Here is a 13126-nt window from a genome sequence, read left to right on the forward strand (position 1 = left end):
AACTAAACAAGGTGGCCCCCCCCCCCCCCCCCCCCCAATTTATGGTATAGTAAATTGACTGATTTTTATAGCAAACACCCTTTTCTCCTGGCCCTATGACCTTTATTATAATGAAGATGTAGTGTGTGTCAAATTTAATATTGGGTTAAAACAATTGCTGACACAGCTTTCCTGCCCTCTTCCTCTCTTCCCCCCCATGTTTCTTTTCAGTTGTAGCTGTTGGCTGCATCTGGTTATCTTTTAATTCTTAGATTACTTCTGTATATAGTTCGGTCATCTGACTGTGTTTGAGAAGGGTATGTTTCCTGACTGTCTTCTGTTTGGTCTGACGACTTAATGTGCCTTAGTGATGACATGGCACTGGAGCGAGAGACAAAGGCTTGAGTCTTTCTTACCCAGGTTGGCATTACTACAGAGCAATACACTGTTTCTCCAAATCTGAGGCATGGATTCAATGACTCATGCTGGCTCTTTAGGGTACATTTTAAGGACTGCTGAATTTCTGAAGAGCCTATCTGCTTTTCAGCCAGGAGGAGCACTGAAGATGTAAAAAGGAGATGGAAAGGGAAGAATAACTGCCTGCATTTCAACTTTCATCAGTCTGAAGTGCTCTGCAGATGCAAATTATTCCTATTGTTCAGCCTCTCTTAGGTGGAGAAATCAAAACTGCATGGGTAACTTAGCCAAGGTCACTTAAGTCAGTTGAGTCTTGGCTACTGGCTTCTAGGCCTATGCTCTCTGGTGCATCCTTTGCTTCTGCTGGGTCATTTGTTTCCTTATCCATTCTGTTATCGGGTATTGTAGAGTTGGCTGCCTGCTATTTCCTCTGGTGAAAGGAGTAACAGTTATGTGGTGGTTCTGCAGCCATGTTCTTGCAAAATTTTAAGTTGAAAAACCTCAGTTTGGTTTTGTCCCCCATCAATTTCTAGTTTGGCTTTCTGTTCCACTTAGGCCTCAGACAAGTGAAGGTCCCAGTTCTTCCTGCTGGAAAGAGATTTATTTAGTCCTGAAATGTGGTTTGTTTGTTTTTTAAAGTTGACCCATGACTCTATATAATAGCCATTTATGGAAGCACTTGAGTTTTATGGTGGTGAGCATGTTATAAAAATATAGATGCTCAAGCCCTGTGGTTATCAGTGTTCTATACTGGTTACTGAAACTGAACATCTACTGCAATAAAGTTCTTTAATTCAATTGCATTGCTTTCAAAAGAGGTGCTATGCTTTGTAGATCCACAGGCTCAGGTTTCCTCAGACCAAAGGAGGCAGGCAAATCTTAGTCAAGGTCTTCATTTTCCTATCTTACTGCGGTATCACTTCAAAAAGTGTGGCATAGCATAAGGAACATACTAGTAATGAGAAACGGCCTTTAAACCAAAAATTGAGTCACTTGTCTAGTTTGGATCTTGGGTAAGAGATTGGGGAGCCCGCTCCTAGAAGGGCCTGTTTCAAGGCATTTAGGGATACTTTTGAGGTGATCAGTTTGTGGACCTGGGTTTCCCTAGACTTGCTTCTGTAGCAGAAGCACCATGCCATTCTCCCATAACATGGCACAGCATCTGCCTAATATGACTCGTGGTTAGGTGAGTTTCCAGATGTAGACAGGAAGGAACTATGGGTTATGGTTACCAAGTTTCAAAGGCTACATTTAAGTGACTTACGAGAATGAGTTCCAGCCAGATCACCTGGGGCTTTCATTGCCAGATGATTCTGAAACTGAAGAGGTGGTGCAACTTGGAGGCATGTTTTAAAATTCCTTTTTAAGCCCTTTCACCTGCATGATTAAATTGCTACCCATTGTGGTGGTCTACATTTTTGTGTAACTTTATAGCCCAGTGTAGTGGGCCTTTGTGTAAATTTTAGTCTTTTCTTGAAGTGGATGCTGTTTCCATAATATGGAGAGGAACTACCCCTGTTGATTGGTGGAATGGCCAAGCTTGGGTCACGTTGACCTGAGTTGAATGGCCAGCAGCACAAGCTGAAAGTCTTGGCTGCCTCTTAAATCTTTTGCTCACAAATGAACAACTCTGTACCATTTTGTAACTGGTCTCTTGTTCCATCCTGCAAAGAAATCCTAAACGTCTGTGGTATGCAGTAGCTTGAAAATTGACCTGTATCCTTACATAGCTAAAAGGAAATCTGGTGCCTCTGAACGATAAAAAGTTAAGGCTTCCTTAGCCTTTAAGGGCTTTTGGTAAGCAGGAGATGTGCTTCCGAATCTAAAATAACAAGGGATGTAGGGAGACCAGATACCTTTACTTCATAGGTGTAAGGGACAGTGGTGAGCCTTGTTTACTGACGTGACTTATGAGATTTGAAAAGAAAATAGCTCTGAAGATCTTTAACTGGAAAAATTGTACTGGCTGTGTTGTAGCTCTTATCACTTGATTACACTTGTACTTGCAAACTAAAGATGAAAACAGTACATTATGCACCCTAGGAGAGAAGAATTTAGAAGCCCCTTTTCCTGAAGCTGATTGGCTTTTGAAGGCAGCTAGGTAAACTGATTTAGCTCCATAGTGAGCAAAAGCAGGAAGTGATGCCGGGAGAAGGAAATTGCAGGTAACAGAATGAGCTTTGAAAGTATAAAAACAGGGTAGGGTCCTATAATTGAAGTTCTAGGGTTGTCCTCTTGGTGCACTGAGGGAGTGAGCAGGCACAGGTTGGGGAAGAGCCTGTTCACCTAGCAAGAGGGACCCAAGAACAGCAAATGCATATGGAACAAGCTGCCATTGGTCTAGAGGCACTAGTTAAACTGTTTTTGCTTCTCATATTATCTGCTCGGCCACAGAACAACAAAAGTGAAGCCTTCCCTCCCCTTCTAGGAGTTGAAGCTGAAAGGGTACTAAATTTGGGCTGTAGCCATTACAGGCTAAAAAGGGAAGTAGAAAGGCAAATTCAGTGAACAAGTGCAGTGAAGGGGAGGAAAAAGTGTTTACTGACACCAGTACAGAATACCCTGGTGCAGGGGCTGGCAACACTTTCAAGTATAAGCTAGAACAACCCAACTCTAGTCTGGCATGGTGTGGGTGGCTGTAGCACCTCTAGAGCAATGGGGGTTTGCCAGTGCTGGACCCAGGCAGCTGGCAATGGGGCCAGCACTACTTTTAAAAGCCCCCCGCTGGGGTGCAAGCATAAGTTCTGTTTAGACTGAAGCTGTGCCGGGGGTAGGTAGCTGCGTCTGTGCTGCTGCTCCTGGTGCTTTCCTCCTTTGCCCTGCAACAAGGGGCAGCTGGAAGCTGCTCAGCTCCTCAGTGATTGGAAGTTGCACCCACACTGTAGCTGGAGAGCAGGGCTGGGGGAGAAGAGGTGACTATGTGGGTGCAGTTTTTCAGCCCCAGTGCATCTCCTTGCAGCTCAGCCTCCACATGAGTACAGGGAGAGGCAAAGTCTTCTTGCCCTGTGGGCTGTATGTTGTCAACCCCTGTTCTAGTGCCTCACCCGGCTTACTTTTTCTGGCATCAGCATAAAAGCAAAGCATGGATTATTTGTTGTTGTCTGGGACTTCACTGATTTCCCAGCTCTAGTCTTTGGGACTCCTGATGTCTTCCATGGCCAGTGTGATCTTCAGTCTCTTATCTGACAGCCCCTGAGATGTTTTCCAGTTCAGTTTACCTGCTACTGCCCCTTCTCATCTAGCAGTACCAGTGTGAACTGCCTGACTATTTGCATATATCTGTCATCCTGTTGATGCTTATGAATGAAATGGCCTTTGTGAGTTAATCCGTAAATCCACTGTGCTTTGCAAATGCTCCTTAAGATGTGCTGCTATGATGCCTATAAGAAATCCAGCACCTCTTGATGACAGAGCTGGGCAGCCCTCATTTCTGAGCAATACCATCAGATTAACTCCATCAGGTTTGAAACCACTTGCTCTAACCTAAATTGGGTAGTTGCTAACTGGTATAACCATGTAGTCTGCCTTCCTCCCTTCCTACTTCCCTGTTGTTGTCACGTGCACTTGCTGAACCTTATTCCAAATTCAATTTTAAGTCCTGCAGAATAGCAATTTTTTTGTGCAAAGCCTTGTATGAAGGGAACTTCATCTAGAGAGACAATAACATGATTAATAATCAAATAAGCCTAAGTGTTTTGAGTGTGAAGCCCATAAAAGTGTTACAGTAGTGCTAGTGCTGGAGGCTTGGATAAAAAGGTGGTGATGGCTGCTTCCATACATGCTTTCCAGATTCTACAATTAAAGGCAGCCTTGTGTTCTGGAGAATGCCAGTCTCTATGTCCAGGGATTTGCTTGTCTCATTATCCTGTGCAGTGCTGAGGAAACTGACTGAAGAGAGGCTACAGAAGAACAAGTAGTATCAGGTACTCTGTCCCTGCTGCCAGCATGCGAGAGGAGGGACTAATGTGATTCTGGATTTCCCCGAGTCATTTCAAGTCTCCAGAGCTCTGTTTATGCAGAGCTCTGGGAATTGTGCTGTTTTGTGCACAGCTGTTCTCAAAACAGCTCAAGTTTCCATGTGTTTCTGGGAAGGGGGGAGAATAAGAGGTGAGGGTGAAACTATTGGATCTTGATTCTAGTATTTTTCTGACTGCATGTGTGAGGAATGAGTCGCTTTTCTGTTGTAAATAGGAGCTATTTGAAGACAGGCAGCTGGGTATATAGGCAAGGAAGACAAGGGCTGAAGTAGCATGTTTTGGTGCCTCTTGTCTTGCAGCCTAATGACAAGGTGGAAAAGGCTTCCTTTTCCTGTGGGGAGGAGGATAGCATGGAAATGTTCACACTCTGCTCCTAGTGTAAATGGGGGCAAGATCTTTCAACAGTCACAAAACTTGCTGTGCTGCCATCCCTGTAGTTGCATATAGCTCATTGTGGGTGTCCTGGGGCTCGTTCAGCCATGTCTCTGCATTACAGTTGGGGTTCTCAACATGGAGTTAGAAGGGAAGTACTAGAACTCTCCCCAAAGTAGAAAGTGAAGAAATAAAGATTGTCTTGAAGGGTCAGGAGTTTTCCTAAGCCTCTCTTGCATAGACTACGTTTGTAGATGGATTCTCATTAGCCTGTCAGAACTCAGCTGAATGGTGAGTTGTCACTGCCACACTCTCTGGGCTTTTATCTCTTAAGCTGTGCCAGGGAATGAAGATTTTAAGGTAATGCTACTTCTACTGAGTGACTTAAGTGTGTCTTCCCCAATATTGTAGCTGGTATTTTTCCTATTCCCTCAGACTCTGATTATCGGCACACTGATGTATACGCAACAGAACATGTACATAGTGATTTTACACTGCCAAGGATTGTGATAGCTGGGGAATGGTCGCTTGTCTTGAAAGAGATGTAGATGAGCAGGCTGCATTGAGAATCTCTGTTTTATAGTTGATATACAAAAAGTGCAGGTACTTAATGTCTCTTTTGTGGGGGCTTCAGACCTGCAAACAGGTGCTTGTTGTTGCTGTCTTGGATGCTTAGCTTCTTAAAACCAAGACATTTTCTGAAAGCAAAATAATTTTTTTAGAGTACAGAATTATGTTGGTGGATGGGTCATTTTTGACCTGGAGGGATGTGGGCAGTGGAGTCCCTCAGGGCTCAGGCCTGCACTGTTCAACATCTTCATCCTCGACTTGGACGAGGGGGTAAAAAGTACCTTGTTCAAATCTGTGGATGACACTAAGATATACGGAGAGGTGGGCACGCTAGAAGGGAGGGAGAGGCTACAACTAGATCTAGACAGGTTACAGGAGTGGGCGGATGAGAACAGGATGGGTTTCAATACTGACAAGTGCAAGGTACTGCACCTAGGGAGGAAGAACCAGCAGCATACCTACAGGCTGGGGAACTCCCTTCTCATCAGCACTCATGCAGAAAGGGATCTTGGAGTCGTTCATGATTCCAAGATGAACATGAGCAGCTGATGTGAGGACATGGTCAGTAGGGCTAACTGCACCTTGTCATGCATCCACAGATGTGACATTAGTCAGGCCACAGTTGGAGTACTGCATCCAGTTCTGGGCACCGCCCTTCAGGAGGGATGTGGACAACATCGAGAGGGTCCAGAGCAGGGCCACTCGCATGGTCAGGGGGCAGCAGGGCAGGCCCTATGAGGAGAGGCTATGGGACCTGAACCGGTTCAGCCTCCACAAGAGAAGGCTGAGAGGGGACCTGGTGGCCATCTATAAACCTACCAGGGGGGACAAGCGGGGAATGGGAGAGGCCCTGTTCCCCCCAGCCCTACCAGGAATAACTAGGAATACCAGCCACAAGTCAACTGAGAGGAGGTTCAGGCTAGACATCAGGAGGCGCTACTTCACAGTCAGGGTGGCTAGGATCTGGAACCAACTTCCAAGGGAAGTGGTGCTCACTCCTACTTTGGGTGTCTTCAAAAGGAGGCTAGATAATCGTCTCACTGGAGTCATTTGACCCCAGTACTCTTTCCTGCCCATGGCAGGGGGTTGGACTTGATCTGCTCAAGTCCCTTCCGACCCTATCAACTATGAAACTATGTTGTGGTAATTACTGTAATAATAGATATCTTGCAGCTATGCTCCTTATGTGTGATGAAACTAGTGACTATAGATTGGTTCTTTTATGGGCAGAGCATGGTCAATTTTTCATAGCATGCAAATAGAACAGAAGTGTGAAACTCAGTTTTTTGACTTCTTGCAAGAACTGAAAACTCTCTTTCAGATGAGGAAGGGAGTGGGAGGGTGGCGAACTGCAAGTTGTCTTGTGATGAATCAAACTGGAACCTTTCTAGAGGTCAGTATAATCTTACCTACTGTACTGAGCAGCCTGCAAAGGGGAAATAGAAGATGACGAAAGAATTAGTGTTGGTAGTGGTAACCTGTCAAGTACTAGACAGTCTTACTTCTACCATGCTGAGTATTGTGAAGATGCTGTTTAAACTGTGGTGTGCTTTACCTAAGGGCTTTGTAGAGGAAGTGTTGTAACCCCATCTATGTATGTGTGCTCTCTCTCTCTCTGTAGATAGAGTGAAACCATGGCCATCCTGTTTGCCGTTGTTGCCAGGGGCACAACTATCCTTGCCAAACATGCCTGGTGCGGAGGGAACTTCCTGGAGGTGACAGAGCAGATCCTGGCTAAGATACCATCGGAGAACAACAAATTGACCTACTCGCATGGAAAGTGAGTAATGTTTTTCCCTTCTGGGGTTAGGGAAAAGTCAGAGGGTACGGCCTTGTTAGATACACGTGGAGTGGAGAGGCTGGATTTCTGGTTGTGGGGGTGGGGGGAACTGAAGCGTACATCTCATGCTCTCGGTCTACTTGTTTCTTACCTTTTTTCTTTAAATCCAGATTTTGATTATCATGCAAAAAAGGTCTGAAAACAAATTTGATTTCAGCAGCATGGGTGTCAGGAGAATAAAGCTGAGAGTGTCTGTCTCTCTGAAATGGTATGGAACATGGCTTGTGCTGGCTTGTTCTTGCAGTCAAAACAGTTCAGCACCTGTTCATATGTGCTTATTATTAATACTTTTTCTCAGCTACAGATGCTGTGTAGCTGAAGACGTCAGTTTGGGAGATCAATCCCTTCAAGGCACTAGTTGCATGGATATTATGTCATGTTACTACCCAGAACTTTATACAGGAAGTGCTTAGACCTCTTGTAAATGTTCCTTAGCATCTTTTGGCCTGTCCCATAGAGCAACCAGTGATGTGTGCTTTTGGCTATGTGGAAAAAAAATAAATAAATTATGTGACGGAAGATTTAAAGTGGATTACTTGAACTTTCTTTTAAATGTCTCAAGCTGGGCAGTGCATTTCCCTCATTGAATGACTTCCTTCCTGAGGCTGGTAGTCTGGGATGGGTGAGAAGTCCCTCTCTATGTATGTATGTAATGAAGAAAAATCCTCACTGTTCCAGTTGAATTGAATTGACATACTGATTGAGATGCAGTTGGCAGCATTTTAGAAGGGAGGTTGAGTTGCTAGAGAACTGATGGAGGTCCTCAGATATCACTGGATTTTGGGCTTCCGTGTGCTTTCATTTTCCATGTTTCTTACTTGCCTGCTCTGTGGTTACGTGAAAACAGTCAGATTAAATGAACAGGAATCCCTCAGACAGAGTTGCATGGCACAAATGGGAAGCCCTTCATTGGTCTTGGAGGACTGCAAATTCTTGTATTTTGGGGGGCATGCTCTGCATTTCTAGTATCTGCTTCGTAGGCTGTGGCCAATACTGAAGTTTAATCTTGAGGATATAGCAATCTTGGTAATGTCTCAAGATAGTAGTTGGGTGATGCTGATGAGGGAGGAATATTGCTTTAAACATCAGTAGAGTTTTCTTGTTTTTATAGTTTTTTTGTTAGACAGTCTTGGGAAGGCAAGATGCAGACTTCCTGCAACTCTGGCTACGGTGACACCTCCATGCTGAGATTCTTTAGACTGACTAGTCTCATGGAACCTAGCAGCAGAATTGACCTTCTCCACAATCCACTCCTGCTGGGTTTAGTAGCTCAGGACAGAAGGGGTTTGTAAAGATGGAAATGCTAGACTGACCCCTCTGTCCTAAGGGGAATGAGATGTATACTGTTCATTTCATTTTAAAAAAATTAAATATTTGGCTGCCTGAAGGGTGGGTTGTTTTTGTTTTAATTCTTCCCCACTGGAGGAAGCAATTCGTTTCCTCCCTGGGAGAAAAAAGTGAAGATTATGGAAAGGACAGAAGAGATTGGACAGATGCAGCTCAGTTTCTTAAATGCCAGAGCTGGGGAGAGAAGATGACCTATTCAGGGAGTTGCATCTCCTTCTACTAGGTTGTAAAAAGTTGGGTTGTTTCTGCCTGCTGTTTGTGCTCCTTGGCTGGGGACACTGTTCATCTTGTGACCTGAAAATTTGGGGTCTCTTATCAGAAAGGGGAAAAAATCAACAATCTCTGGGTGAAGAGATGTTGAAGGGCAGGGGCTCCAGCTAGTGCAGGATCTTGGGGTGAATTCCTGATCTTGCATGCCATCTTGAAGAAGATGGGCTCTCTGGTATCTGGGATCCCTAATACTGCTATTCTCAATGTCTCTACTGCTCTCATCCTATCTGTCCTCTACTGCTGCTGATGGGAGTCTTAAAGGTCTTCTGTGAGGTAAGAGGTGGACTTTTTCTGGGAATGGAGCAGGCTCCTGAGACTTGAAACCTCTTCAATTTTTCATCATGTACCAAACTTCTAATGGGATGTTTTAAGAAGAACAAACCTAGGGGGGGCAGAGCAGGACTAGCTTTTTACTCTCTCCAAAGTGTTTATGAAATGCAGTTAAACACTTAACAGTTGGCTTTTTCAATTTTGGATGGAAGATGTGTAATGCAGTGTTTCTGTTGCATAGATCCAAAACCCAGGAAAAATATTCCTGTTGTACTTGGTTATGTTCAATACAGGTATTGATGGTGCACAACATTGGGTTTGCGTAAATATTGGCCTAGGTAAAATATGGCGGGGGGGAGGGAGGTGTTGGGGAAGGGGAATAAATGCAATACTCAAAGCAGTGACTGCTTTTCATTTCCAAGGACCTTCACTTGACTGACTTTGTGACCTGCATCCTCTGCCAAATCACAAAGATTTGTATGTAAAACCTGCTGAGTAGTGTTTGTGGAACACGGGTGTTTGGAACCAGGTTAATAAAATCAGTTGAACCTTTCTGTTTTTCTGAGCCCACTTGTGATCCAATCGCCATGATGAACTGGCATTCTTTGTAACCTGATGCAACTTCCAGCAGCTCTTAGAAGATCTATACTTGAGTATTGATCCAGAAAGCACTTCATGAGTTACCCAGTCTTATCCCTAAGAGCCCCTTGACTTTTTTAAACCAGGGTGTTCAAGATAATGGTCTGAGGGCCAGATCCTGAAATGCTGCTAATGTGTCCTGGACTAGACTTGCACATGCACCAGACTAGTCCTGCTCAGGGCTTGGTGCACAGGACTGGGGCTGGTGCATGCTGCCTTGTTTAACTGTTTAATTTGACCCAGGAATACATAAAATTTAGGCTTGAATCTATCATACAGCCTATAGCAACCATCTCAAATATACTGCAGACTACAAAGATCAGAGCCAACATGTGCTGTGAACAAGACTGGCTGCTTCAAGCTGAGTTCTGCACTCCCTTCAGTACCTTGCTCCACTTCATCTCTGTTACTTGCAAAAGAAAATGGAAGAAACTTTCTTTCAAAAGCTCTGGAAATCCCATTTAGCACCTCCTAAATGCAATTTGTTCTTTTCTGTTGCAGTTACCTATTTCATTACGTCTGCCAAGACAGGATTATATACCTCTGTATCACAGATGACGCAAGTATCTCCATTCTCTTCTCCCCCCACTTTTTCTTCCCTCCCCTCTTTTTTCCCCTCCCCCAATGCATTTTTACCCATCTCATGCACTCTGTAAATTTTTGCTTTCTGTGCATATCGCCAAAAATCAATGATGGGCAAAAAACCCAGATGCCGCTCTTTGTAGAGGGTACTGCATGTTTACACTGGTGACTCAAGAGCAATGGCCTCTGTAGTTAACCCCAAAGTTCAAATACCACCCTCATTTTCATTTGGCTCTCGCTTCTCCCCCCCCCCCCCCCCCCCCCCCCCAAGTGTGTTGTCTCCTTGTCCAGTGGCCCCTATTTCATTCTCCTTGCTGGTTCAGATCTCTGCTTTTCTCTTAAGTGAAAAGATCCTATCTTTTGGTGAGTTTCGCTTGTTTTCTGAGGTGAAAGTAGCGCTGCTAAAACTTGACTGAATTTCACTCAGTCACCTGCCTTCACGCAGCTTTCCCCTGCCCTTCTTAGATTATGCTTAAACTTTGCCCTTAACACTAAGTATAAATGAGCTGTGCAATCGCTTCTCAAAAGGATGCAGAAGCATAAGCTTAAAACTTGCCTGCTCTGGTAATATTTGCAATTGGTGAATAACCAACTATTAAAATACCAAAGCAAAATAACACATCTTGCAGTGTTATGTACAGTGCAGCTATTTAAATCCGATAGTGGTGGTGTTTCCCTCTAATTGGCTGTGTATTTTCCCTCCCCTGCCTTCTGACTGAGTTTTTATAGATGGGCTATTCTCTAACAAGTTGTGTTGAGACTTCAAGTTGTTTGTCTGGTATGAACATCTTGGTTTTTTTGTTTAACTCTTAGGATTTTGAACGTTCCAGAGCCTTCAATTTCCTGAATGAAATCAAGAAGCGATTTCAGACCACATATGGGTCAAGAGCACAGACAGCCCTGCCATATGCCATGAACAGCGAATTCTCCAGTGTTTTGGCTGCACAACTGGTAAGATTCCTGGCTGACTCTTCCAGTGTTGCACTATTTCTCCATGCAGCCAGAGGGGGAAACAGTCTGGACATTAAGGCTTCAGATGAGCCTGTAGCTGAAGGTGGACATCACCTTTATTAAAAGGAGAAAGCAACTTCTGTGCAACTCTGACTTGCTCACCATTTTAAAGCATTTAGTTTTGTTACATCTGCCTGTAGAATTCCCTCTGCTTGAGCACTGGTAGAAGTGTGGTGAGGGTGCATGAACATGGTGACTAGCACAGGGCAGCTGAAGCCTGAATAGCAAAGGTGCAGTTCATGGGGTTTGAAGTGCAGTAGAAGAGGCCTGTAGTAAAAGCTTGTATAGCAAAACTGGCCAGAGCTGGTCAGCTGAACTCTAAACAGGGATCAAAGGGAACGGGTTTTGTCTCTGTCTAAAAGTACCTTTGGAGATTTCACATGCCTCCTGCTGAGAAGACGTGGAATAATAGCACCCTGCTTCTAAACCCATCACATGAATGCACGTGAGCCGTCAGGCCTATACATGGGGACTTAAGACTGCTGATTGCAGTAGTAAAAAAGCTTACTGGCTCAGAATGGGAGACCTCTTGTTTCAGTTCTATTAGAACTGCTGTGCCAGAAGTAGAGTGAGTATAAAGTATCTAGAAAATGGTCTGTTTCTACCCCTTCTCTCTCTCCCCTTACAAACACTTGTGTTTAGTTGCAGCTGTTCCTGAGTTTCACAGGCAGTAAATATGGTTTCCAGGGCCTGGTAATACCAGTGCTGGCTAGTCAATAGCTTTGTTTTTCCCGTAATAGATGCATATGTACTATAGCTGACAACTACTGATAGCTAAAACAAATCTCTCTGTGCTGCTTGATCTTTAAAACTGCATAAGATGGGGATTTCATAGTAGACACACAACCACTTCTAGCTAATGGTGTTCATGGTATTCTTTACTTCCAAGCTGACTACCTAAAGAAGGTTGGTTACTGAGTCTTGGCTTGGACTCTCCACATGCAAAAAGATGGGGGAAGGGTGATGTGTCCCTGCAAGAAGTTGGTTGAGAAGATGATACTAGTCAGTTGAGACTGTACAGCTGATTAATTCCCCAGCACCAAGCTGAATACTGCACTGATGGGCTCTTGCCTGCTGATGCCAGTAACGTGCAATGCCTATTAGATGTCCAATGGTACAGAAACACTTGTGCTCCTTACCACAGGATTACATTTCTTGTGAGCAAGGTTAACCAATGTGCTATTTTTTTGCCATCTGTGTAGGCATAGGCTGGCCAGGCACTGGCATAGAAACTAACATAGTGCAATAAGTGCTTTGAGTGAGGTAGTGAGTAATGCCCTGACAAAGTTTGCTGGTCCTATCAATCCCCTAGGCACTATTCAGCACTGAGTGGCTGTGGTATGTGTCCTTTATGAAGCTTCCCATATGGGGAGTGCAGCTGGCTAGACCCAGCCACTAGAAACAAAATGTTCCTGGCAGTAGAATTCCAAGGCAGCCTGATCTGTTAGCAGTATTCGGGTCCAGGTATGAAACATCTTTGAGAAAAAGCTCTCCTGGAGTATGGTGGTCATTAACCTCACGGAGTACTTGGATATCCCTAGTGGGAAATACAGTCAAGTTTTCCTGTGTACATTAGTGATGCTGTTCAAACAGCTGGCTTTTGGATTTTCCAAGCATCTGAGATGGGGAAATAATTGCAGGTTGTTCTTGAACTCGGAGTAAGGCATGTTAGTATAGAATGTGTAGATGCTTTCTGCTTCACTTCACAGCAGCCTCATGTGTAGGACCATTACTGATCCTAGTAACTGGACACTAGGGGTGCATCAATAAAGACTTCCTTGGTTAGTATCAATAGCCAATTATTCACCAGGCATATCAGCCAATACTCATATGATTGATAACAGATTTGCAG

At 44.3% G+C, this 13126-nt stretch overlaps 1 protein-coding gene across 6 annotated transcripts in view; it reads left to right on the top strand.

Moving 5' to 3' along the window:
* The window catches only part of VAMP7 (vesicle associated membrane protein 7), a 31871-nt gene that overhangs the window by 3488 nt on the left and 15257 nt on the right, over positions 1-13126 (top strand). For 4 of the 6 annotated variants that reach the window (XM_006032180.3, XM_025213851.1, XM_014523960.2 and 1 more), the window contains 3 exons: positions 6937-7095; positions 10183-10240; positions 11077-11214. In XM_006032180.3, coding sequence (XP_006032242.1) covers positions 6950-7095; positions 10183-10240; positions 11077-11214 — 342 coding nt within the window. In that variant the 5' untranslated portion in view covers positions 6937-6949. Of the gene's footprint in view, positions 1-4185; positions 4320-6936; positions 7096-10182; positions 10241-11076; positions 11215-13126 lie in introns of all 6 variants that reach the window. The other 2 variants (XM_025213849.1, XM_014523961.2) reach the window with 2 other exon arrangements.

The sequence above is a fragment of the Alligator sinensis genome, unplaced genomic scaffold (assembly GCF_000455745.1).
Source record: "Alligator sinensis unplaced genomic scaffold, ASM45574v1 scaffold27_1, whole genome shotgun sequence".
NCBI classification, from domain to species: domain Eukaryota; kingdom Metazoa; phylum Chordata; order Crocodylia; family Alligatoridae; genus Alligator; species Alligator sinensis.